A 26,960-nucleotide genomic window follows, 5' to 3' on the forward strand; every position below is an offset into this window, starting at 1 on the left:
GGGAGGCGGGATCTCCGGGCCGCGCCGCTTCCTGGCTCCCCACCCTGCGCCGGCGGCCGCCCTGGCCACGTCACCGCCCGGCCAAGAGTGTGGGCGGCGGCCCGCGGGTGCGAGCGCGGAGCTGTGAGGCGCAGGCAGGGCTCTGGGGCACCTAGAGACCGGGGCCGGGGACGTGGCAGCCGCCCTGCCCGCCAGAAAGTTTCCTAGAAGTTTGCTGGGCGCGGGCGCACGACTGACTGGCCGGACCATGAACGTGTTCCGAATCCTCGGCGACCTGAGCCACCTCCTGGCGATGATCTTGCTGCTGGGGAAGATCTGGAGGTCCAAGTGCTGCACGGGTGAGGGGCGCCGGGCGGGAGGTGCGGGACCCCCTCTCTGGCCAGCCTCATGCCCCTGCGTGCAGGGCAGGGCGCTCCAGGTGTCTGCTCAGGGTGGGGACTCCGGCGTGGGGGTCCTTGAAACTTTGCAGAGCTCCACTTCCAAAAACAATGTAAAGTTGTATAAAATCAAAGGAGGAGGACCCCTCGAGATGATGGGAGGAGGGTGGGTTTGTTTCTGCACAGACGCCCCCTCAGGTTGGCAGTGTCACTGTTGGTTGGTAGAGAAGGGGTATAAGGGAGGTGACAACCCCTCCCTCCCACCAGTTACACCCATTGTTCCTTCCACCCTCGATTGGGGGGAGAAGCAGATATGCATTCAGGAACGGCCCACGATTCTCAAGGTCTTCTCTTCCCTGCCCCTTCCCAGACCCCACCCCACCCCCCAAAGTGAGCCCTCGTCCCTCCCCTGCCTGCATGTGTGGCACCGGTGGCTGTGATGTGGCAGGAGGGCACCAGCCGGGCTTAGGTGGGTGTGGAGCTGCCCCTGAACGGAAGTCCGGGAAGGCTGGAGGGGTCCCCTGTTTGCATTCCGGCTGCCCTGCTGGGGGTTTGGAGAAGCTTTGAGGATGGACTCGCAGTCGCCAAACAGATCCAGAGCCACGAAAGGCTGCCAGAGCCTCCTCCAGCCATCTTTATCCACCAGCGTCCTCATGGTGCCCTCCCTGTGCCTGGCACTGGGTGTGCAGAGAGCGGCAGGAGTGAGCTCAGGCTCCTCGTGGGGCTGAGAAGGCTGAGAGTGGGCCCCGAAGGCCCTGTGGAAGGAGCAGCTTGGTGCTGGTCCCGGAGGAGGAGCAGGTGTCAATCCAGGAAGTGTGTGCTGTGGAGGGTTCTGGGGATGCAGAGGCGTGGAGGTCACCAGGCACCGGGCATCCCCCGGGAAGGGTGGGCAGCCAGATTTGGGGTGGTCTGGAGGGAGATGAGTCCAGGAGGGAGGCTGGTCCAGATTTGAAAGGGCCTTTTCTGTCAGGCCAGGGAGTTGGGTCTGGGGAGCCCTTCATGGTTTGGGAGCCGGGAAGGGGCCTGGAAGGGGGCCTGAACAGGTTGCTTTGGAAGCTTTGAGAGAGAAGGCACAGAGAGCAGGGGGAGGCCTGGCAGGGTGGGGGTTGGTGCAGACATGAGCAATAGTACGGTGTGGAGGGAGTGGTTCTAGGCCTGGAGGCCATTTGGGTTTGGGGTCTCTGGTGAGACAGGTACAGAGACAGTGTCTCTTCAGGTTCTTCCTCAGGGGAGGTGGCCAGGAATGCTGAGTGGGCGACCCGGAGCAGCAGGCCCTGGTGAGGGGAGAATCAGCTCCGACGTCTCCCTGCACTTTTGCAGAGGGCCCTGAACGGAGTGAGCAACCATGACCAAGAGAGGACACTGGTACCTGGCCGCTGTCTGCCAGACACTGCTGGGCACCTGGAATACAGCCCGGACAGCAGAGGCCCAGCCCTGGTGGAGCTGACTTTCTTTTATTTATTTTTTATTTTTATTTTTTAACAGAGTTTCGCTTTGTCCCTGAAGCTGAAGTACTGTGGTGCGATCTTGGCTCACTGCAACCTCCACCTCCCGGGTTCAAGCGATTCTCCTGCCTCAGCCTCCTGAGTAGCTGGGATTACAGGCACGCACCACCACGCCCGGCTAATTTTTGTATTTTTAGTAGAGACGGGGTTTCGCCATGTTGGCCAGGCTGGTCTTGAACTCCTGACTTCAGGTGATTCGCCCACCTCGGCCTCCGAAAGTGCTGGGATTATAGGAGTTGGCCACTGCACCCACCATTTTTTTTTTTTTTTTTTTTTTTTTGAGACAGAGTTTTGTTCTATCCCCTAGGCTGGAGTGCAGTGGCACAATCTCGACTCACTGCAACCTCTGCCTCCCGGGTTCAAGCTATTCTCCTGCCTCAGCCTCCCGAGTAGCTGGGATTATAGACGCCCGCCATCACACTCAGCTAATTTTTGTATTTTTAGGAGGACGGGGTTTCGCCATATTGGCCAGGGTGGTCTCGAACTCCTGGGCTCAAGTAACAGGTGTGAGCCACCATGCCCGGCCAAGTGGTGGACCTGACTTTCTAGTGGTAGGAAGTCATCAGTAAACAATAGTCCTAGGAAACTGAGCAAATGACATGGTTTGTTAGAGGCCATAGTGAGTACTATGGGAACAGAAAAAGGACAGCTGGGTGGCAGGGATGGGCCTGTGTGTGCTCAGAGAGAAGTCAGAGGTGAGGTGCCTGGATGGAGGCAGGGCCTGGTGTGACCTCAACAGACCCAGCCCCAAAGGCCAGAGACTTGGGCTTCACTCTTGCTCCTCCCCTTGACTCCCTGTGTGACCCTGGGCCTCTGTTTTCCCATTTGTCAAATGGGAGGGAGGGCTGCCCCTGGCAGTGGGGTCCACCTGTGCTCAGTGGACCCTGGAGGGACTCTGGCCAGTCCAGGCTCACATTGTCCTCTGTGTCCCGGGTCTCCATGTGCAGCTTCCTGGCGGAAATGATTGTTTTCAAAAGTGTGAAAACTATTGTGCTCGAGATCACCGGGGGGCTGGGCACGGTGGCTCACACCTGTAATCCCAGCACTTTGGGAGGCCAAGGTGGGTAGATCACATGAGGTCAGGAGTTCAAGACCAGCCTGGTACATGGTGAAACCCCGTCTCCACTAAAAATACAAAAAATTTTCTGGGTATGGTGGCAGGTGCCTGTAATCCCAGCTACTCATGAGGCTGAGGCAGGAGAATTGCTTGAACCTGGGAGGCAGAGGTTTCAGTGAGCCGAGATCGCGCCATTGCACTCCAGCCTGGGCAACAAGAGCGAAACTCTGTCTCAAACAAACAAACAAGCAAAACAAAACAAAAGATCACCAAGGTTCCCAAAGCGCTAAGGAAAATGTGAGTAAAACCCAGGGGACTGACAGGCTGAGGATGAAGAGAAAAGAGAGGTAGGGGAAGGCCCAAGCGGGTGACCAAGCGTCCCCCACCAGGGCTGCCTCCCAGGCAGTCCTACGTGGGGCTGAGGACTTCTCTGTCAAAGTCTGTGTGAGGGCTCAGTGAGATGAACATCAGGCCATCCCAGAGCTGGCCTCGGGTCAGTATGGCCTCCCCCAGTGGGGTTCATTACCCACTGCCAGCCCCACTGTTGCCCTCACCCCGGCAAGTGCACGTGTGCGCATGCTAGACCCCCCAGAGGGACTCAGGTTCTCAGTGAGTGCTGTGTATTCCTCAGCTCAGTCCTGCCGCTCTGCATGAGGGGCCATCTGGCAGGTGAGGAATGTGAGACCGAGGCTCGCCCTAAAGCCAGCACATTCTCCAGAATGTTAGGGACTTCAGGGGTGTTCCTTCTTGCTCATTAAAAATGTTCCCCCAGGCTGGGTGCAGTGGCTTACCCATGTAATCCCAGCACTTTGGGAAGCCGAGGCAGGAGGACACCTGAGCCCAGGAATTTGAGACCAGCCTGGGAAACATGGCAAAATCTTGTCTCTAGAAAAAAATATAAAAATTAGCCGGGCATGGTAGCATGTGCCTGTAGTCCCAGCTACTCAGGAGGCTAAGGTAGGAGGGTCATCTGAGCCTGGGGAGGTTGAGGCTGCAGTGATCTGTGATTGTGTCACTGCACTCCAGCCTGGGTGACAGAGTGAGACCCTGTCTCACAAAAAAAGAAAAAAAATGTTCTCCCACCCCAAATGTCTGGAACCAGAGGAATGGTTAGAGAAGGCACAGTTCAGGGGTACAGGGGAACCAGACCCTGAATCAGACAGCACAGTAGTTCCCCCTTATCCACGGAGGATATGTTCCAAGACTGCTAGTGGATGCCTGAAACCACGGGTTAAACCAAACCCTATATATATACTGTTTCTTCCATCTGATAACCAAGACTGCTGGCCGGGTGCAGTGGCTCACACCTGTAATCCCAGCACTTTGGGAGGCCGAAGTGGGCAGATCACTTGAGGTCAGGAGTTCGAGACCAGCCTGGCCAACATGGTAAAAACCCATCTCTACTAAAAACACAAAAATTAGCCGGGCATGGTGGTGGGCGCCTGTAATCCCAGCTACCCGGGAGGCTGAGGCAGGAGAATGACTTGAACCTGGGAGGCAGACGTTGCAGTGAGTCGAGATCACGCCACTGCAATCCAGCCTGGGTGACAGACTCTGTCTCAAAAATAAATAAATAAATAAAAAGTGGCCAAAGGACAGTAAGGAGCATGACAACAAAATGCAGCATGGATTCTGGGATGGAATCCAGGAATGGAAAAAGGGCAGCAGTGGGAAAACTGGTGAAATCAGAATAAAGCCTGGAGTTCAGTCAACAGTGCTCTACTGATGTTGATTTCTTTGTTTTGATAAAATACTGTCATTAAATACGATGTTTTTTTTTTTTTTGAGACAGAGTTTTGCTCTTGTTGCCCAGGCTGGAGTGCAATGGCGCGATCTCAGCTCACTGCAACCTCCACCTCCTGGGTTCAAGTGATTCTCCTGCCTCAGCCTCCCAAGTAGCTGGGGTTACAGGCATGCGCCACCACGCCCGGCTAATTTTGTATTTTTTAGTGGAGATGGGGTTTCTCCAAGTTGGTCAGGCTTGGTCTCAAACTCCCAACCTCAGGTGATCTGCCCGCCTCGGCCTCCCAAAGTGTTGGGATTACAGGCATGAGCCACCGCCCCCGGCCCAAATACGATGTTAACATTAGATATAGCTGGATATGTGGGATTCTCTGTACTGTCTTTACAACTCTGTTGTAAATCTAACATTCTTTCAAAATAAAAAGTTAAAAAAAGAAAGAGACCAAAGTAGGTCAAGAAACAGCATTTAGACTGGGCGCGGTGGCTCACGCCTATAATCCCAACACTGAGAGAACGAGGTAGGAGGATCACTTGGGCCTAGGAGTTTGAGACCAGGCTGGGCAACATAGTGCAACTCCGTCTCTACAAAAATAATAATAATAATAATAAAATTAGCCAGTCTGATGGTTTGTGTCTGTAGTTCCCAGCTACTCGGGAGGCTGAGATAGGAGAATTGTTTGAATCCAGGAGATCGAGGGTGCAGGGAGCTATGATTGCACCACTGCACCCCAGCCTGGGAGACAGAGTAAGACCCTGTCTCTAAAAAGAAAAAAATAAAAAAGAAAGAAACAGCATGGAGAGTATGAACCCTTTTTTGTCAGTTCAGTGCACCCATGTGCATCATATGTGTACACATAGGTGTCATGTGTGTACATGTTCACAAAGATCTGGAAGGATGAACACTAGGGGTTTGGGATATTTTTGTCTTTGCATCTTTATATATTGTTTGATTTTTGTTTTGCAAAGAGTAAATATAGGCATAACTTTTGTAACTAGAAAAAAGGATTTTTGGCTGGGCGTGGTGGGTCATGCCTGTAATCCCAGCACTTTGGGAGGCCAAGGCGGGCAGATTACTTGAAGTCAGAAGTTTGAGACCAGCCATGACCAACCTGGTGAAACTGCATCTCTACTAAAAATTCAAAAATTAGTCAGGCGTGGTGGCAGGCACCTGTAATCCCAGCTACTTGGGAGGCTGAGGCAGGAGAATCACTTGAACCCGGGAGGCAGAGGTTGTGGTGAGCTGAGATCATGCCACTGCACTCCAGCCTGGGCGACAGAGTGAGACTCCGTCTCAAAAAAAAAAAAAGAAAAAGAAAAAAGGCTTTTTAAATCTTACAGTTTGAAAAATAAAATAGAATGCTCCCCTGGCCCTGAACCTTCCTCTGCCTGCTCTGGTCTCCCTGGTGAATCAACACCTTGTAAAGTCAGTGAGTTGTTCCTACTAAGACTGAGCTTTGGGGACTGTCAGTGGAACTCTGGGGGTGGAGTGAAGAGAAGCCTCAACAACCCCCACCAAGCCCGACTCACACCACCCCCGACATCCTCCCCAGAGCAAGAGCCCAGGCAGGCACACGCAGGGGGACTGGGAACTCGGTGTTCGTGTCTTTATTTGGAGACTGGGAGACAGATTACAGCTTAATGAGAGGAACAACGACTCAAGTGATCCGATGGGAAGGGTGAGTTTCCTGGCCCTTAGGGAGCGACAGTGCCCTGGACAGGAGGTCTTTGAGTGGGAGTGGACACTCTGGAGGCCGACCCAGCTCCAGGCTGTGCACTTGAGGGTGGGCAGGCTTGGGAGTCTGTGTCCTCATTGTCTCCTGTCTACCCTTGGCCACAGGCATCTCTGGGAAGAGCCAGATCCTTTTTGCTCTCGTCTTCACCACCAGGTACCTGGACCTGTTCACCAACTTCATCTCCATCTACAACACAGTAATGAAGGTGAGGAGCTGGGTGATGATGGCTGGGGGAGGCCGCCAAGCCCCCACAAACTGTGAGGTTGCCTGCTTGGAAACTCAGTCTGTGGAGCCAGGCCGACCTGGGTTTGAATCCTGACTTTGCTGCTTAGTGGCTGCATGACCTCATCTTGGGCCTCTTTGTATGTCAGTGTCCTCGTGCAAAAATGAGGACAGGGCTGGGCGCTGTGGCTCATGCCTGTAATCCCAGCACTTTGGGAGGCCGAATCGGGTGGATGGAGACCATCCTGGCTAACAAGGTGAAACCCTGTCTCTACTAAAAATACAAAAAGTTAGCCGGGCGTGGTGGCGCATGCCTGCAGTCCCAGCTACTCAAGAGGCTGAGGCAGGAGAATTGCTTGAACTTGGGAGGCGGAGGTTGCAGTGAGCCGAGATCGCGCCACTGCACTCCACCCTGGGTGACAGAGTGAGACTCTGTCTCAAAAAAAAAAAAAAAAAAGACAATACCATTACTTAGCTCAGAGGGTTTGGTTGGGAACATGAAACGAGATAATAAATGTAAATGTAAAAAACCCTGCTATATATTAAACATTCAATAAAGGGTCACACCTGTAATCCCAGCACTTTGGGAGGCCGAGGCGAGAGGACTGCTTGAGCTCAGGAGTCTGAGACCAGCCTGGGCAATGCAGTGAGACTCTGCCTCTACAAAAAATTTAAGAAATTTAGCTGGGTGTAGTGGTGCTCATCTGTGGTCCCAGCTACTCAGGAGGCTGAGGTGGGATAATCACGTGATCTTGGTTGATCAAGGCTGCAGTGAGCCAGGATCATGCCACAGTACTCCAGTCTGGACAACAGAGTAAGATCCCATCTCAAGAAAAAAAAATTGTTTAGGTGATAGAGAAGCATTAGAGAGCTACTTCAGGGAGTGTGGTCAGGGCGTCTTCAAAGAGATGACATGTGAGCTGACAGCTTAGTGACAACAAGGAACCAGCCATGTAAAGATCAAAGGACACACCTTTTTTCTTTTTTTTTTAAGATGGAGTGTCACTGTTGCCTGTTGCCTAGGCTGGAGTGCAGCGGTGCAATCTCAGCTCACTGCAGCCTCCACCTCCTGGTTTCAAGCCGGGAGCTTGCCTTGTGCCTCAGCCTCCCAAGTAGCTGGGACTACAGGCACCTGCCACCACGCCCAGCTAGTTTTTGTATTTTTAGGAGAGACAGGGTTTCTCGATGTTGGCCAGGCTGGTCTCACACTCCTGACCTCAAGTGGTCCGCCCACCTCGACCTCCCAAAGTGCTGGGATTACGGGTGTGAGCCACTGTGCCCAGCCAAGATGTAGATTTTATTTGGACACATTATCTAATAGGAATCTTATTTCTTGTGCAGTGGTGCGATCATGGCTCACTGCCTCAACTTCCCGGGCTGAAGGGGTCCTCCCACCTCAGACTCCTGAGTAGCTGGGACTACAGGCACGCACCACCATGCCTGGCTAATTTTTTTGTATTTTTAATAGAGACAAGATTTCGCCATGTTGCCCAGGCTGGTCTCAAACCCCTGGGCTCAAGTGATATGCCTGTGTCAGTCTCCCAAAGTTCTGGAATTACCATGCTCAGCTAGGAGTCTTTTTTTTTTTGAGACGGAGTCTCGCTCTGTTGTTGCCCAGGCTGGAGTGCAGTGGCACAATCTCGGCTCACTGCAAGCTCCGCCTCCCGGGTTCATGCCATTCTTCTGCCTCAGCCTCCCGAGTAGCTGGGACTACAGGCGCCCGCCACCATGCCCAGCTAATTTTTGTATTTTTAGTAGAGACAGGGTTTCACCTTATTAGCCAGGATGGTCTCGATCTCCTGACCTAGTTATCTGCCCGCCTCGGCCTCCCAAAGTGCTGGGATTACAGGTGTGAGCCATTATGCCCGGCCAGGAGTCTTCTTTTTTGTTGTTGTTGAAATGGAGTGTTGCGCTGTGGCTCAGGCTGGAGTGCAGTGGCGCCATCTCGGCTCACTGCAACCTCTGCCTCCTGGATTCAAGCAATTCTCCTACCTCAGCCTCCAGAGTAGCTGGGATTACAGGCGCCCACGAACACACCCGGCTGATTTTTTGTATTTTTTAATAGAGACAGGGTTTCACTATGGTGGCCAGGCTGGTCTCAAACTCCTGACGTCGTGATCCGCCCGCCTCGGCCTCCCAAAATGTTGGAATTACAGGCGTGAGCCACCACACCCGGCCCCCACTTTTTTTTTTTTTTTTTTTAAGACAGAGTCTCTGTCACCCAGGTTGGCGTGCAGTGGCGCGATCTTGGCTCACTGCAGCCTCTGCTTCCCGGGTTCAAGTTATTTATTTATTTATTTTTTAGACGGAATCTAGCTCTGTTGCCCAGGCTGGAGTGCAGTGGTGCGATCTCGGCTCATTGCAACCTTCACCTCCCAAGTTCAAGCGATTCTCCTGCCTCAGCCTCCTGAGTAGCTGGGATTACAGACGTGTGCCACCATGCCTGGATAATTTTTTTTTCTTGTATTTTTAATAAAGACGGGGTTTCACCATGTTAGCCAGGATGGTCTCCTGACCTCGTGATCTGCCCACCTCGGCCTCCCAAAGTGTTGGGATTACAGGCATGAGCCACCACGCCCAGCCTTTTTTTTTTGGGACAGTCTCCCTCTGTTGCCCATGCTGGAGTGCCAGTGGCATGATCTCAGCTCATTGCAACCTCCACCTCCTGGGTCCAAGCGATTCTCCTGCCTCAGCCTCCTGAGTAGCTGGGATTACAGGTGTGCACCACCATGCCTGGCTAATTTTTGTATTTTTAGTAGAGACGGGGTTTCACTATGTTGGCCAGGCTGGTCTTGAACTCCTGACCTCGTGATCCACCCTCCTCGGCCTCCCAAAGTGCAGGGATTACGGGTGAGAGCCATTGTGCCTGGCCTAGGAGTCTTATTTCTAAGGAAAAAAGGTTCCATGGGGGAATTCTATCTTGTAGGGTTATTGAGAAGTTCACATGAGATAACATACAGCACCTAGAAAATATTTAACTAAAGCGAGTAGTCCTTTTCTTCCATATCAGAGACATCCCTTTGGGATTTCAGGCATGTTGTTCCTAGTTAGTAGAGTGGAGGTTGCTGTTACTTGTGAGGTGTTGAACTCATTCAGATTTAGTGAATGTGAATCTGAGGACTGGAAATCACCGTCTACTTAAGTTCACACATGTATCAAACATCACCTGCCTAGTTCATTTCTCAGCCCAAGTCAGCCTTAGGCATTCCTGGCAGAGATAGCAGACTCAGCCCTTGGCATAGCTGAATGAGGTCTAGGAAGCTCAAAGAGGCTAGTTTCTACATTTACGAAATGAAAAAGTGACCACCTCATTCACTCATTCCAGCATTTGTTTTGTGCCAGGGACTGAGTTAGGAGCTGGGGATTAGGAGGTGGACCTTGCCATGGAGTCCTCTCTTAGAGGGGAGATGGACTTGTACATAGACATTTACAGAGCATGTGATCACGGGCTAAAATGAATATGTTTACATGGAGCTATGGCGACAGAATGTGTGCCTCATTGTAGTGAAAAAAAGACTGCTTCGAGGAAATAACTCTAAATAGGAGTACAAATAGGAGTGCTCTAGCCAGTGTGGTCCTGCTCCGGCAGCATCAGCGTCACTTGGGAAACTTGTTAGAAATACAAACTTTAAGGCCGGGCACGGTGGCTCATGCCTGTAATCCCAGCACTTTGGGAGGCCAAGGTGGGTGGATCACCTGAGGTGGGGAGTTTGAGACAAGCCTGACCAAATTAGCCGGGCGTGGTGGTGCACGCCTGTAATCTCAGCTACTCAGGAGGCTGAGGCAGGAGAATCGCTTGAATCCAGGAGGTGGAGGTTGCAATGAGCCAAGATTGCACCACTGCACTCCAGCCTGGGCGACAGAGTGAGACTCCGTCTCAAAAAAAAAAAAAGGAAAAAGAAAGAAAAGAAAAACAAACTCTCAGGCCCATCCAGACCTATGAAATCAAAAGCTCTTGGGGCAAGGGAAGAGACAGCATCTGAGATTTTTTTTTTTTTTTTTTTTTTTTTTTTTTTTTTTTTTTTTTTTTTTTGAGACAAAGTCTCGCTCTTATCCCCCAGGCTGGAGTACAATGGCGTGATCTCGGCTAACTGCAACCTCTGCCTCCCAGGTTCAAGCGATTCTCCTGCTTCAGCCCTCCTGGGTAGCTGGGATTACAGGTGCCTGCCACCATGCCTGGCTAGTTTTTGTATTTTTAGTAGAAACGGTGTTTCACCATGTTGGCCAGGCTGATCTCAAACTCTTGACCTCAGGTGATCTGCCCACCTCGGCCTCCTAAGGTGCTGGGATTATAGGCGTGAGCCACCATGCCCAGCCAGCATCTGTGTTTTGATGCACACTCATTTGAGAACTGCTGGCCTGGAAGGTTAGAGGCCATATCAAAATGAAATCATTATATGCTAGAGGACAGCTACTGTGATTAGAAGGAGAGCTTTTCTGAAGGAGTAATGGTCAGTTAATTCAAGGGATGTTAGCAGGCCATAAGTAGTCCCAGTTTCTAGGGAGGCTGAAGCAGGAGGATCACTCGACCCCAGGGTTTGAGGCCAGACTGGGCAACATTTAAAAAAAAAAGGCTAGTCCTTGTGGAAGAATGCTCAGAAGTCACTGATGCATATCCAGGAAATTGTTGTAAAATTGTTTCAAGAGCCCTGGAATGCCTCTGGTAAATCCCCTGAAATAGACCAATCCTGTTTCACCTAATGCTCCACAAATGAAGGGAATGACAAGAGCACCTTTGACTGTTCATGGCAGCACTGTCAATCCCAGTATAGAAGCATAGAGTTATTTAATGAAAGGGTCATTGACTTCAAATTCTAGGCAACTGGACCCAAGATAAATTGCAAACACATTTAACCTCTTCATGTTACATTATGGCAGAACACTGACACTTACGTAGGCTAGGAGTGTAGTAAATAGGCTGGGAAATGACTTCATAGATTCCCATGTCTCTCTCCCTTTTTAGGTGGTTTTTCTCCTCTGTGCCTATGTTACAGTGTACATGATATATGGGAAATTCCGTAAAACTTTTGACAGTGAGAATGACACATTCCGCCTGGAGTTTCTTCTGGTCCCAGTCATTGGCCTTTCCTTCCTTGAAAACTACAGTTTCACTCTGCTGGAGGTAAGGGAAGGGACTGAGTACCAATTCTCAAAGGGAAATATGCTCCCCTCATCCTTCCTTCCCTCCAGACCCTGGGCTTGCCTTCTGCTTACAACTGTGACCATTACTCATGTATCCTTCAGTTATAAGTTGAGAAGAAATTGACAAGCTATTTACAATGCTTTAGTTGGAAATGAGCGCATCTCAATAGTCATGATGCCCATAAACCAAGCAGGCATCACAGCCCTACTTCTGGCTATTGAGACCTTCTGTTCAACAGACGATTAGCAGATCCCTGTATCCCTGCAGCACAGTCCAGGCCCAGAAATTTCAACTCAGTAAGTTTGGACTGTGGCCCATGAATCTGCAGGCAACAAGCATCATGGGAGATTCTGATGCTGGTGTTTATGGACATGACTTTAATTTTTTATTATTTTTTTTTGAGACGGAGTCTCACTCTGTTGCCCAGGCTGGAGTGCAGTGGCAGGATCGCAGCTTACTGCAACCTCCGCTTCCTGGGTTCAGGTGATTCTCCTGTCTCAGCTTCCCAAGTAACTGGGATTACAGGCGCGAGCCACCACACCCAGCTAATTTTTGTATTTTTAGTTGAGACGGGGTTTCGCGATATTGGCCAGGCTGGTCTCCAACTCCTGACCTCAAGTGATCCACCCACCTCGGCCTTCCAAAGTTCTGGGATTATAGGTGTGAGCCTGGCAACATGACTAGATTTTAAGAAACTGTGGCTTCAATTATGATTTTATACTATGAAACTATCATTTAAGTTATTTTTGGCCAGGCACGGTGGCTCACGAGGTCAGGAGATCGAGACCATCCTGGCTAACACGGTGAAACCCTGTCTCTACTGAAAAATAGAAAAAAAAAAAAAAAATTAGCTGAGCGTGGTGGCAGGCACCTGTAGTCCCAGCTACTCGGGAGGCTGAGACAGGAGAATGGCGTGAACCCAGGAGGCGGAGCTTGCAGTGAGCCGAGATCGCACCACTGCCCTCCAGCCTGGGCGACAGAGCGAGACTCCATCTCAAAAAAAAAAAAGCAACAAAAGTTATTTTTGGCTGGGTGTGGTGGCACATGCCTGTAGTCCCAGCTACTAAGGAAGGTGAGCTGGAAAGATCGCTTGAGCCCAGGAGGTTGAGGCTGCAGCAAGCTATGATCATGCCACTGTACTCCAGCCTGGGTGACAACAGCAAGACCCTATCTTTAAAAAAAAAATTAAAAGTAGTTTTCTACATAAATGCTTATGCTACACTGTGAAAAAAGCAGTGTACTGTATAATCTTTAAAAAATTAGAAAAAAAAAAACCTTATGGTAGGTTAAACTATTATAATTTTTACTGAGAATATTTTTTCCTCCTTACTGTACCTTCCCCAGCAAGCTATTGTTTTAGTAATTATACTCTTTTAAGATGGGCCTCTTCTTGGTCTTGCTCAGTCTCTGACCGCTTTCTCTTTGGCTCAGATCCTCTGGACTTTCTCTATCTACCTGGAATCAGTGGCTATTCTGCCCCAGCTCTTCATGATCAGCAAGACTGGAGAGGCTGAGACCATAACCACTCACTACCTGTTCTTTCTGGGTCTGTACCGGGCACTCTACCTGGCTAACTGGATCAGGCGGTACCAGACTGAGAATTTCTATGACCAAATTGCAGTGGTGTCTGGAGTAGTACAAACCATCTTCTACTGTGACTTCTTCTACTTGTATGTGACCAAAGGTAGGTCCTGGGATGACAGCAGTGCTGACACTGGCCTAAGGAGTTACTCATCCATTTAATAAGTATTCCAGCAGATACAGATGTGAACAGTCAAGTCTGTGCCATTCACAGTGCTTGTGTTCTAATGCAAGAAGACAAATATTTTCAATAAAGAAACAAATGCCATAAAAACATGCAGGCCAATAGGTTATGTGTACTATGCAAGACAGCTGTGAGATGACATTTGACAGAATACTTGGTTAATAGTGAAAAACATTCCAGAACTTATTAAAAGCCCCAAGGCAACAACCAGCTTGGTGCGATGGACAAAAAGCCTAGTGGGGTCAAAATCTATAAACCTGGAGGTAACAGTCAACCAAGACCAGTTCACATAGGGCAGGGGTGTCCAGCCTTTTGGCTTCCCTGGCCCACATTGGAAGAAGTCTTGGGCCACACATAAGATACACTGATAGCTTAAGAACAAAAACAAAAAAGCACTTCATATGTTTTAAGAAAGTTTACAAATTCATGTTGGGCCACAAAGCCATCCTGGGCCGCAGGTTGGACAAGCTTGACCTAGCGCCTCGTAGGCCAGGGTAAGGGGCTTGCACTATATTCTGATTGCCAAGGGCAGGTATTGGGTCATTAAAAAACTCAATCCACTAGCTGCTATGTAGGGTAAAAAGCAGTCCAAGTACAGTGACTAGCTATGGGGCAGTTGCAGTTGATCAGGAAAAAGGCTCTAGGTGGAGAGAGATGTGGACACAAGTTCTGGGATTTGAGAGGGACTGCTGATTGATTGTATGAGATGTACAATAGACAATTTGAGGCCAATCACTAAGTTTACAGCTGGGGGGAGGAGTGCCAGTAACCAAGTTGGGGATCAGGAGGTCCATAGTCAACCGGAGATGAAGACTCCCCCTTTTAACAATCGAACATATACTGTGAGCTGGCCATTAAGAGATGATACCAAGATTATGCATCAAGTTATAAAGCAGTCCTTTCATCAGATGGTAAATTCTCATTTCATCTCCATTTTCTTCCAGTCCTTAAGGGAAAGAAGTTAAGTCTTCCAATGCCAATCTGAGGACCTTCAGAGATGGTCTACGCCTTAACAAGCACATGAAGGAAACTATTTTGAATGTTCTCTTTGGCAACTTATCCATAATTTGGGATCAAATGTTAAAACCAGAAAAGTGCTTAGTGTGGATTTCAGCAAAACCTGATCATCCCACCCAGAACACCTTCTCATCAATAGATTGCCCTTAAAGACCCACTGTAAGGTCGTAAAAAACCTCGGCCAACTGCACAAAGATGGTGCCTCACTGCAACAAGAAACCTTAAGGTGCCTTACCAACGACATAGATCAAATAAATGAAATTGTTCTCTAAGGCCCGAGGGCAAGACTCATGATGAGCAAGTCAACCCCAACCTGGGACGATGTCCCTCCTCTTAAGAATGTCCCAACTAAAGACCAGTTAAAATATTAGAGTACGTTCCTGTGAATTTCCACTTTCCAGGTAGATGACCAAATTTAGGTGGTCAAGATATAAAGGTGACAGCTAGTTTTAAGTGTGAAACTTATTTCACTTTCACACTGCCTTCAGGCCAGAAGCAAACCAAATTTACCAGGTTTGGCTGGAGGAGTTTTGTGCCTCATCTTTTACTGGTTTGAATTTTTTCAAACCAGTGGCTGATACCTGCCTTGTACTTAGTACCTTAATACCAATAACCTAATGGTACTTAGGTGAGTACCATTTGCACAATCACTGTTTTACTTACAAGCAGATACAAATATATCCAAACCCTTACCGACTAGGTATCCTGCTAGGGTTTTCAATTCCAATTCTTGTATTAAGTTTTTTCCTTTCAGTTTTAGGTGCTAAAGTAATGAGTAAATCCAATATCCCCCACCTCTGTCTTGAAACAAAAACTGTTTTAAGACATCTACGTTGAATTATTCAGAGAATTAAGCAATAAAAGCTCACACCTTATTGTCAACAGTGTTTTTATTTATACCTACAAAAAGAAAACAAGATGGTATCAAAAGGACAATTTACAAACTAAGAATAGTAACATAGCTTTCAGCATCCTGTGCCTGAACATCACACATCTACAAGTCTTTCAAGTCTTAATGCAACAGGAATGTGTTTGGAGACCAGCAAGAACATGAATAGAGAGCACTGATCCCAAGCAAAAGCCACTAACCTTTTAGATGAGAAGTCCACACAACGAATTGTTAGGGAGGATTGGGGAGAAGCAGCCCATTGCTTAATACATTGAAACCCTTTCCCTAAGTTGAGTTTCAACCATGAATGCAATAACTAGCATAAAATGATTCTTCTGCTCATGTTCTGAAGCCAACAGCAGAACCTGAATTATAAGTGACAGACATGGAGGCAGAAGAGTTAAACTCTGCTAGATTTCAGCTGTGCTCAGGCCGTAATAGTTTTTGAGGTTTGGAATTTACTGTTATTTTATGATTACAATGTCCCAGGTGGAAAAAGGGAAGCAAGCAATCCAAATAACCACTTGCTTGCCCAAAGACCTTTCCCTCAAACAGATGCTTTCAAGAGCTGTGAGAGAGTAGGGCATCCCTTGTGGTGCAACCTCTATGTTTAAAGAAAGAAGAAAAAAAACCCAGGATTTGGTTGTAGAAAACAATGCCCACAACAGACTGGCCAGTGCTTAGACAAATTTGGGGTTGGGGGGAACACTTTGATTTGAAAGCACAGAGCAGTTTGCCATGTTTCTTCTGTGCCTACCATCCTCCCTTGGCCTCAACTTCTATAAGATGGGGGGACAAAAAGAGAAGTAAAGTTAAGAAGAAAGTGGAAAATTAAAAAAAAAAAGATGTCCGAAGTTTTTACATGCATATATTTCAGCTTATGCTGAAGACCTACCTGTATGTTGCACATTGAATCATACTTTCAGAACCCCTCAGAAACCATCCCTCTCTCCCTAAAGAATTTTAAAAGGAAATGCTTGCTTACAGATCAGCAAGCATTCAGGCCTTAGCCAAAGAACGCAGTGGAGCCTTCCCCCTTCAACTGCATTGTGAATGAATACCAATTAACAGCATAAAAATTAATAGTCCCATATCAGATCTGGAAGGGGTTTCTGGGGCTGTCTGATATCCCTATCCTGTTGTAGTGAACACCATAGCAGAAAATTCTTTCTGGGTCCATCTGCTATAAAGTCTTGGTAAAACAGCATTACTATGAAGAGGATGAACTCACCTACCTTCAGATGGAGGAAAAGTGAAAAGGACTTAGGCTTTAGTCCTCCATGACTTTTCTTAAGCACTACCTACCTGTAATAAGCTGAGTGCAAAAGGATGCCGAAGAAAATCTGCACCCAGAAGCTGTTAGAAAGCACTGCAGAGAGCAGGGTTTGAAGAAAATAAGAGTTCTTAATAAACCCTTAAGATTCTTTGTTCAAGGTAACTTTGCCAAAAGGGAAGAGTAGCTGGCAAAGAGTTGCTTTTATTCTAGCTCTACACTGCATTTGAAAAGAAAATTTGCCCATTTTGAATATATTGTCTATAATTAAATGTGCTTTTTACACTGCAGGTCAATATAAAAACTGGTTAGTAAATTTCCAGTGAGCATTTATGTTCATTTGCTCACAGCAGCTGTCTGGATGGAAAATTAATTTCACAGATGGTCCCCAGTTATACTGGGAAGAAATATAGGCAGCTTCCACCCAGATGCTGAGATGCTACAGTTTAACCACTGCAATAAACACTTGTGGTTTTTAATTTAAAGGATACACAAGACTCCGCAATTCAATTTCTAGCCTGACACTAAAATGGTTATTTTTCAGTAATGGGGGGAGAAGTGGGGAGGCAAAGTATAAAGGGAGATAAAACCAATTAGTAATTTTTAACTGTCAAATGCACTCAAGCAATCAGTCGAAACAGGCCCGAGGAAGCCTGTTCCAACTCGAGAAACATTTAAAAGCACAAAAGAAAATGTGTAGGGCAATCCCTCTTTGTTTTCTAACCCAGTAATGAGAAATTTAAAGCACAGATGCCATCTTCCTCTGCAAAACAATTCAGCCCTCCCCCTCCCTCCCTCCCCACCAACTCAGAAAAACAAAAGATGGGGCTCCCACAAAAGGGCCTAATACCTTACTCTTTAAGATGAAAAATAGCTCAAATATCTTCAACATGCAAGAAGTTGGGGGAAGAAATTAATCTCTTCCAGTCGGCTATATATATATATATATATATATTTTTTTTTTTTACAAAATGTTATTACAGACTGGATCGTTTTGGTGGGCAGAAGAAACCTGGCAGTGAATTCTAACTAATCTGCATGAAAAGACAAATCACGATGGTTGGGGGAGGAAATTTTTAAAAAAAGAAAAAAAGGAAAAAAAAAAGAAAAAAGGAAAAAAAAAGAAAAGGGGAAGAGAAAAAAAAGGGAAAGACAAGTGTTCCTTAAAATGTAATTAAGTCTGCTGGAGTCACTACCACTTGAGTGGTTTCATTTACGTGAAGGAGGAGGAGGGGGAGGAGGAGGAGGGTACTGGTAGGCAGTCTGCCCCATGTAACCTATCATATTGGTAGCTCCTGGAGGCTGTGCAAACTGTTGTGACATCAGTGGCTGTGGCTGCTGCCCAGACCGGCCTATCCCACTAAACTGCTGGCTAGAGCTCTGTGAACTTCTCCCAGTTGAGGTGGTGCTACTAGCTCCATAAGTGCCAGCCCCATATTCTTGAGCTGTATAGCTACTGGTGCCATAAGCAGCTGCCCCATAGGTGCCTTGACCATAGGTGTATTGGCCTGCTTGTGCTCCAAAGGCAGAATTTGGACTTCCATAGCCACTGCCATTAGCATAACCAGCTCTATCGGTTTCACTACGATCCCGATAGCTTGCAGAGTCTCTCCGGCCACCATCCTTGACTCCTCGAAGCCTTCGGTCACACTCATCCTGATACATCAGATTGGGATTGTTGGCTGAAGAAGTGGTCCGGTAACGAGAACGACCACCTAATGGGAAGATACGAGAAAATTTTTAATGCCAGATATATGATCTAAACATAAAAATGTAAAAATTCTACTGGGTACAAAAGTATTAATCGTGTCTCCTTGATATTTAGTTATGCTGGCCAGCCTCCAAATTAGTACTGTAAAAATATACTCATAATTTGATTCTTTAATGGGGCACATTCAAAAGCACAGTAAACATTAAAGGACACTAGACCTTTTCACCCTTTTAGGCCCCTTACTTGAGGATGATCAAGAAACACAGTATTACAATATGAAACCTTGAGTCAGGAAGCCCAGATCCTAGGATATTCTGCAACTGTAGATGCAACTGCTATGTCTCAGCTTCTACCCACCACTAAACAGTGTAAAATGACTGATCTCTCCGTATGGAAAACTGGAAACCTAATATACTAAGCATTTTTGAAAGTATTAAAAAAGCAACCATGAGCGGGGGCACACTGGCTCACTCTTGTAATCCCAGCACTTTGGGAGATCAAGGCAGGAGGGTCACTTTAGGTCAGTAGTTCAAGACCAGCCAACATGGTGAAACCCTGTCTCTACACAAAATACAAAAATTAGCTGGGCATGGTGGCACATACCTGTAGTACCAGCTACTTGGGAGGCTGAGGCAGGAAAATCACTTGAACCCAGGAGGCAGAGGTTGAAGTAAGCCGAGATCGTGCCACTGCACTCCAGTCTGGGCAACAGAGTGAGACTCTGTCTTTGCCCCCGCCCCGCCAAAGCAACCACATTAAAACTCAGACCAGCCTCGGCTAGGTTTGGTGGCTCACTCCTGTAATCTCAGCACTTTGGGAGGCCGAGACAGGTGGATCACCTGAGGTCAGGAGTTCGAGACCAGCCAGGCCAACATGGTGAAACTCCATCTCCACTAAAAATACAAAAATTAGCAGGGTGTGCTGGCGGGCGCCTGTAATCCCAGCTACTTGGGAGGCTGAGGCAGGAGAATCACTGGAACCTGGGAGGCAGAGGTTGCAGTAAGCTGAGATCGTGCCATTGCACTTCAGCCCGGGCGACAGAGCAAGACTCTGTCTCAAAACAAACAAACCAAACCAAACCTCAGACCAGTCTCTAAGGAAAAAAATTCACGATTTAGCTTAACTAATAGGACTATCACAACAAACTTCACGTTTTCTTGGTTGAAAAAGGTTATAAAAAGCATTAGGCAGTGTCCTTTGCTATTAAGCAACATACTTACAGCCTTCGCATGGTTAAAAACAGCAACTAAATGCAAGGCACAGAAGGCATAAAGAGATACCTTGGCAGTACCTGGAAAACTCCAGGACTTACCCTTACCCCCGCCTCCGCCGCCTCCTCTGTGGTCCACAAGCTGCATCAGTTTTGGATTGATAGCCTGATTGGCCTCTTCCAGCACTTTGATAAGCTCTCTGGCCTGTTTTAGGTTCCCTGGGGTGAAGAAGGTATAGGCGGTACCCTTGTTGGTGCTACGGGCTGTTCGGCCAATACGGTGCACATAATCCTCAGAGCTGTTTGGATAGTCATAGTTGATCACAAACTTGACATCTTCCACATCTTCCACGTCAATGATGAGTCAGTGTGTAGGTTGATGTGGCAGGGAAAGAGAAGGTAAAGGACATGCCAACAACAGGTGGGAAGCACGAATGCAGATGACAGCAAGAGGAAAGAAGGTGAAGTTAGTAACCACTCTGAACAGAAACAAAAAAAGACTCATCCCAACAGAGTAAAAGAGGATTACTGATTCCTGGAACATGCATGGGAAGTAGGATCTTTATTGGCTGTAGAATCCTAAGGGAATCCCATCCAACCATCCAAACTCCTGCCTCTGCTACATTTTACCAATATACTGACAGGAGTCACACCAAGATTGGTCTTCAGACGCAAATTCCAGTACTATCCTTTACAAAACTGGAACATAGAACAAAGTGGTAAACCAGTGTTAAGTTACGAGGCCAAATCACTTCTACTCTGTTGGGAGAAGCCTGGCAAAATCTACCAACAACATAACAAACTTACCTTTAAACCAGTCACAGAGCAAAGTAAAAAAAGGAGCTTCATATATTTTATTACTACAATTTAAAGGAAACTTAATCAAAACATTTAACTTTTTTTGCTCTTATCTTTTTAAGAAACTGGGTAGAGCCAAAGCTGTTAAGTACACACCTATTTTCCTTTGCAGAAACATCCAGATTATCTATCCCCTTTCAATTACAAGAGCACATTACACTAAAATTTTACTGTACTACCAAGCCCAGCTTCTGCCAAAATGAGGATATTTTTGCTCAACTCAAGGTTATTTCAACTCAGGACTTGTTTCAATTATCAATGATTGTCTACGTGACCTGGGAAATTAAATTAATAGCCAAAGAACGTGGGAAAACCATGAAACCTTGAGACACAAGTTTAGTATTCTCTCTACTGCTGGGAATTGGGCTGAATAACCTCCTAAGGCTTAAAATGTAAATGTTAGTGTAATGCTTTCAGCTGAATGTATATTTTTACCTACTTAAACAAACAATTTTAAGAATATAACAAAGAATCCTACTGTTTTGTGGAAAAAAAATCTGCATTTTACAAAGAATATTCAGAAAATATCCTAGATAAAACACAGATTTTTGTGATATAAATAATTAAAAAACATTCTCTGTTTGTTACCAGACCGATGCACACTCCCTCCTCCTTTGGGAAACCGCTGCAGCCGATCCCGTCTCTTTGCCTTTTATTTTTGGCGGCCTCCTTTCGAAAACTCCGCCTTCTGACACGGGACCACTGGAGCGCGGGGAGCATGCATCAAGGGTCCGTGGCAGTGAGAAGTCCCCACACACGCTCGCTCTGTGAACTGGCTTAGATGCTTCTCTGTAGCCCCATTTGGTTGCCAAGCGCCGGAGAACCTGGGTTCGGGTAAAAATTTCAGGTCCTCCAACGCCTCCCCCAAGGATAATTGGGGCGATTGTAGAAAAAAATAATTAATAAAAAAAATATAAGTTACATCCAAAGGGTCAGACTGCATCTATTGCCCAGACTGGATTAATTTCAAGGGAGAAAGGGGAGATTAAAAAAAAAAAAAATTAGCTGTTGTCACAGGGTTGTGAAGAAGGGGCATTATGTCTGTTTCTTATTACAATAAAGGCTCCTCGGTCTTTACTGACCCCTAAAGTCCTGAATCACACCAGAAAGACGAGAAGGCACTTATCACAGGGGGCAGCTTGAGTCTCCGGCTAGGGTCGTTGACGCAACAAAGGAAAAAAGAATTTACAGGGCCAGGGTGGATGTAAGACAGGGGGTGGGGAATTCTACTCCATGGTATCTTCAGAGCTAGGATAATGTTCCTTATGCAATCCCACTGCATATGACCATGGCAGTAGAACAAGTTCAATTACTACACTGGATGCGTAAAGCGTGCTTTCCTAGCAGAAAGCACCAGGGGCTGGAGTCAACAGTTCACATGCTAATACTTGGAAGTATTTCTGGGGGTGTTCAATAGAGGGCAGACATGATGCAAGTTCTTCATACTAGAAAGGTGTCCTGTGTGTGCACACACAGCTGGATGGGGGCACATAGGAGCAAGCGCAGAATTTGGTTTTCTCCAGTCAAGTCTACCCTGATGTTATCTGTGCACTGCCACAATATTATCTTGCTGCCTTTCTAGAAGATGCTGTAGCAGGGTAAGAAATCGAAAGTTAATGTTTTGGCCAGCTGACTGGGATAAGAACCTTTTGTCTGAAAGGCCCTATGACATGGCCTGAATCTCCAATCACTAATTAGGAGGGACTAAGTCTAGCCAAGAGGCTCATCTAGAGCTGCTTCCGGCCAATGTAGATTTGTCTCGGCCATGTATTGAGTGATCTGCAGCTGATATCAAAGCTTCTGTTAAAAAACAAAACAAAATAAATTCAATACTTTTAGTTTAACAGTGTGTAGTTTAAACAAAAAAAAGGAAAAATAAAAAATATCCCAGTGGAAAGGGAAGTGGTAGCCTAAGGATGACTATTATAAAATTATGGGAATCAAAGAACTTACCTGAAGGGAACATTTAAGAGACCATCGCTTGACAGGAAGTGAAAAAAGGCCTGGTGACTCAGCTGAAAATTGCACCCCTGTCTATGAGGTAGAAGCCTTCACTTTCCAGGATCTTGTAGGACATTGGTCAGAATTCTGCCATTTTGGTGGGTTTTCTCCCTCTTTTGATTTTTTACAAGGCAGCAAACAAAGGGGCCCAAAACAAGCACTGATGTTGAGTAACAAGAAACAGACTCGGGTACCTTCCCTCTCCCCTCACTTGGATGAGTGGGGGTGGGATGAAGAGTCTAAGTTATTCTAATGGTAGCCAATTAATTTGGTTTAGAAATGCAAGGGGACATGGAGCGAATATTTTTAATTGTCTAGGCAAGATGCACAAAGAAGCTACCAGCACATAGCAAGCCTGTTTAAAAACCAACCATTACTGAAAGCTTTATGTAAACTGCTTTCAGGCCTCCGCCTCCTCTCCCAACAGGCCCAAGTTCTAATGGCACAGATCCAGACATGACCTCAGAGGGCAGAGGGGCAGAGAGAACTTTCCATCATGGCTGCAGGTCACCACCTCTGAAGGAGGGAATGATGAGTGCAATGCATAAAAAGGCTTCATTACTTTTGTATTCCAGTTTGAATACCTGTTCTCTTTATATTCAATAGTATAAGGGAATAATATGGTACTTCTCACCTTACTGGGCAAACTAAATACCTGTCAATAATTTAACGATTTCCTTGTAATACAAATAATCATTTTTTAAAATATAGAAGTTCTGAGTTAGACCTGTTTAGCTCAGAATAGTGGGCTAAACTACCATAAAATTCTCTGTATATCTTAAATGGTAATGGGTCAAAAACTCCAGAAAATCATCAGTTGATAACACACCTACAGATAAGTGCATGGGTAGGAGGAGGGGATAGCCAAGTGCCCATGATAATTTGACCTCAGTAAATTAAAGTGGGCAATACACATATTTGCTATTCTGATACTGCATTAGACTTATAAAATTCCATCTAATAAGCATTCATAAAACTGGACCTCTCTGTATATATCTAGCTTAGACAGGGATAGGGAAAAGAATAACTGAAGAAACTAGCTTACAATAGCTAGGTTTCGTCAGGCTTATTCTATCCAGCCAGAAACCACCACCAGAGAGAAGTTGAGCCATTCAACTGTCTGTCTCCTCTCCCTCTCTTTGCATAGTCATGCCTAGGCCTTGCTGCAGACCAAAGCCTGTTTGTTAGGAGCAGGAAGAGACTTTGAAAATAAAAGGGGGGTGGGGGAAACCAAAGTTTAAAAAAAATTGTGGGGGGGCAGGCAGGGAACGGGGAGAATCACGCTTTGTATTCTTTTCTTTCAAATATTTATCTAACCACATGTATATACAACTTTCTAAACTTGAAGTTTGAATTTGAAATGACAAATCTTTGAACCAAAAGATACATATACCATTGACAGAGACACCTATCTATACAAACCTAGCCCACGGGAGGCTACATCTGTAGCAATAAGGATGGGTGCCTTTCCAGAACGGAACTCTGTAAAAACAAACAATAATCATCATCAAATAAGCATTCCTCGCTATCTGATCTGTTTACATAACCATGTTAAAATTTCAAATAATGGCGTCAGAAAATCCCAAGCTCTTGTAATGACTGACAGTAATTCTTTTGAAAATCTTTATTACACTCATATTCAGCAGCACAATAAAGAGTTACCTCTACTAATAATGAAATACCGTTAAGATAGTGTGGCAATTTGTTACATAATTAATATTAGCTAGAATTTTTTCCCCTTGAAGTTATTTCCCAAATGAGACACAACCAAAAGTTGGGGGTCAGTAGGAAACAAGTTCAAAAGATGTGGAATGAAAAGAACTGAATTTCTCCCCAAAAGGTATGCGTGCGTATTATTTATTTTTCTTTCTTTTTTTTTGAGATGGAGTTTCGCTCTTATTGCCGAGGCTGGAGTGCAATGGCGCAATCTTGGCTCACCGCAACCTCCGCCTCCCGGGTTCAAGCGATTCTCCTGCCTCAGTCTCCCAAATAGCTGAGATTACAGGCATATGCCACCATGCCCGGCTAATTGTGTATTTTTAATAGAGACCGGGTTTCTCCATGTTGGTCCGGCTGGTCTTGAACTCCCAACCTCAGGTGATCCGCCCGCCTCAGCCTCCCAAAGTGTTGGGATTACAGGCGTGAGCCACTGTGCCCGGCCACATTTTATTTCTTAAACAAAATATGGCCTCTTCCATTTCTCAATGGCTTCCCTTAAGAGTAGTCCTGAAAAAAAGGACTGAAAGGAAATATGCTAAAATATGATTCATTAAGAAACATTTTTCTTTAAATATTTCAGTAACAGTTTAATTATCCCCAAATGGTAGTTATATTTTTACAATCAGAAGGAAAAAATTGAAGACTTTATTAATAAAAGGAGGGTGGTGAAAGTTGTGAAAAAGTTTAAAGAGCCAGCATCGTGGACCTTAAAGAAGCATGAGCACATGCTAAAAGTACCCTCAGTAATTCAATCAACTATACAACAGGGGTAAGACAAACTGGCCTTTGGGCCAAATCTGGCACAACGCCTATTTTTGCAAATAAATATTGTCTGAACACAGCCACATTCTCTCTTTGAGACAGGGTCCCACTCTGTCACCCAGGCTGGAGTGAGTGGCACGATCTTGGCTCACTCCAACCTCTGTCTCCTAGACTCAAGCAATCCTCCCACCTCAATCTCCGGAGTCGCTGGGGTTACAGGCGTGCATCACCAAGCTTGGCTAAGTTTTGTTTTGTTTTGTTTTTTCTTTTAGAGACAGGATTTCACTATGTTGCCCAGACTGGTCTTGAACTCCTGGGCTCAGGTGATCCACGCACCTCGGCCTCCCAAAGTGTTGGGATTATAGGCATGAGCCACCAACGGTGCCCAGTCCAGGCCATTTCTTTACATATCATCTATAGCCTACAGCTTTTGTCCTAAAACAGCAGTGCTGAGTGGCTATAACAGAGACCACCAATTGGTTTACAAAGCCAAGCATACTTACTATCTGGCTCTTTACAGAAAGTTTGCCTATCCCTGAAATAAAGCATGAACATTCACTTATGGGTGGGGGGTGGGGAATCAACAGAAAATGCTTAGTTTTAAACTTACCATTAAGTACCCAATCTCTTTCTGGTTGACTCTTGTCTCCATGGATACACATAGCTGGCCAACTATCGAAGAAAAGTGACCAATATTTTAAAAATCTTTTAAAGTGGAGAAAATCAAACTTTAAAGCCAAATGCTATCATGCAATTTTTTTAAGGTTTGTCAGGCTTCATGAATAGATGACTGTGCTCATTAAAAGAGCAAACTGCATGGATAGGCATTATTGAAATATTACACAACATTTGGAATACCAATTTAGAAATTTCCAGTTAATTATAAAGCCAGAGGTTAATTGCCTTGGTGCTACACTCACCCGTCTCTGCGCATCCTTCGAGTAAGATCATCACAGCGTCTCTTTGTCTCCACAAATATTATTGTTTTGTTTTCCTTTTCAGCCATTATTTCTTCCATTAGTTGGATCAACCTGAAAACAAGACCAACAATGCAGTCATCACACAGAAAGTTATCTATTATGTGGAAGATTATGTCTGCAATATCAACTCCCAAAGCTACAGTACTTTCTTTGCACATTACGCTTTTAAAATTTTTAATAAACTATTAGAGTACTGAGTCAGGTTCTGCTATGTGCTCAAGAAATACTAACTCATACCATCCTCACAGCAAGTCTCATGTGAGTGGTATTATTCCCATTTCACAGATGAAGAAACTGCAGCACCAAGACATAAAATTGTGCAAAATTATACAGCTGGTAATCAGCAGAGCTGAGTTTCAACCTCAAGAATTAAGAATCCTTGCATTTAACCATAATGCTCTGACAAATGATATGAAGATGGATTATCAGAAAGCTAGCAATGCTTTTAATGTTTTCAGGCCTCAAAATAAACTGGTTTCTGCAGTACTAATTTTGGAGGGTTATTAGAAAAGGTTTATCAGCATTATCAAATCAGGGAGTAAAATATCTTTCATACTTGTGGTCTTTTTCACTTTCCATGCAGACATCCACTATCTGGAGGATGTTGTGGTTGGCACTCAACTCCAGATTGCCTACGTTGATCTGGGTGTAATCACGAAGGAAATCCTCTGCAAGCTGTCTTACTTCTTTTGGCCAGGTTGCACTCCACATCAATGTCTGCCTATCAGGCTATCAAAAAAGGAAAGGCTTTCTTTCAGGCTAAGGAACTTGGACAAATGGCATAAAGACTGCTTATTATTAGCTTTACACACCCTGATTTGGTCAACAATTTTACGGATCTGGGGTTCAAACCCCATATCAAGCATTCTGTCAGCTTCGTCCAATACAAGGTAAGTACATCGGCGAAGATTTGTCTTTCCTGACTCCAGGAAATCTATCAGACGTCCAGGAGTGGCTATGCAGATCTCAACACCTGTAAAACAAAAGCAATGATC

General features: G+C 46.0%; 2 protein-coding genes across 4 annotated transcripts in view; one reads left to right on the forward strand and one right to left on the reverse strand.

The window, feature by feature from the left end:
• Positions 1 to 15,444, forward strand: KDELR3 (KDEL endoplasmic reticulum protein retention receptor 3). 2 transcript variants are annotated; one of them, XM_054469545.2, is made up of 5 exons: positions 1 to 338; positions 6,520 to 6,620; positions 11,601 to 11,759; positions 13,212 to 13,464; positions 14,490 to 15,444. In XM_054469545.2, exons 1-5 carry the CDS (start codon positions 248 to 250, stop codon positions 14,528 to 14,530), a joined length of 645 nt encoding a protein of 214 aa, XP_054325520.1. In that variant the 5' UTR covers positions 1 to 247; the 3' UTR covers positions 14,531 to 15,444. The 2 variants fall into 2 exon arrangements, with proteins under 2 accessions (XP_054325520.1, XP_054325519.1); XM_054469544.2 differs by having other exon boundaries at positions 44 to 338; positions 13,212 to 15,444.
• Positions 15,435 to 26,960, reverse strand: part of DDX17 (DEAD-box helicase 17) — a 23,300-nt gene continuing 11,774 nt past the window's right edge. Inside the window, exons 7-13 of one of the 2 annotated variants that reach the window (XM_054469542.1) lie at positions 26,778 to 26,938; positions 26,522 to 26,694; positions 25,906 to 26,016; positions 25,596 to 25,657; positions 23,927 to 23,986; positions 19,748 to 19,990; positions 15,435 to 18,439 (exon numbers count right to left, since the gene is read on the reverse strand). In XM_054469542.1, the coding sequence (XP_054325517.1) occupies positions 17,934 to 18,439; positions 19,748 to 19,990; positions 23,927 to 23,986; positions 25,596 to 25,657; positions 25,906 to 26,016; positions 26,522 to 26,694; positions 26,778 to 26,938 (1,316 nt within the window). In that variant the 3' untranslated portion in view covers positions 15,435 to 17,933. The remainder of the gene's footprint in view (positions 18,440 to 19,747; positions 19,991 to 23,926; positions 23,987 to 25,595; positions 25,658 to 25,905; positions 26,017 to 26,521; positions 26,695 to 26,777; positions 26,939 to 26,960) is intronic. The other variant, XM_054469543.2, reaches the window with a different exon arrangement.

This window comes from Pongo pygmaeus, chromosome 23 (genome assembly GCF_028885625.2).
Source record: "Pongo pygmaeus isolate AG05252 chromosome 23, NHGRI_mPonPyg2-v2.0_pri, whole genome shotgun sequence".
In the NCBI taxonomy this organism is placed as follows: Eukaryota; Metazoa; Chordata; class Mammalia; order Primates; family Hominidae; genus Pongo; species Pongo pygmaeus.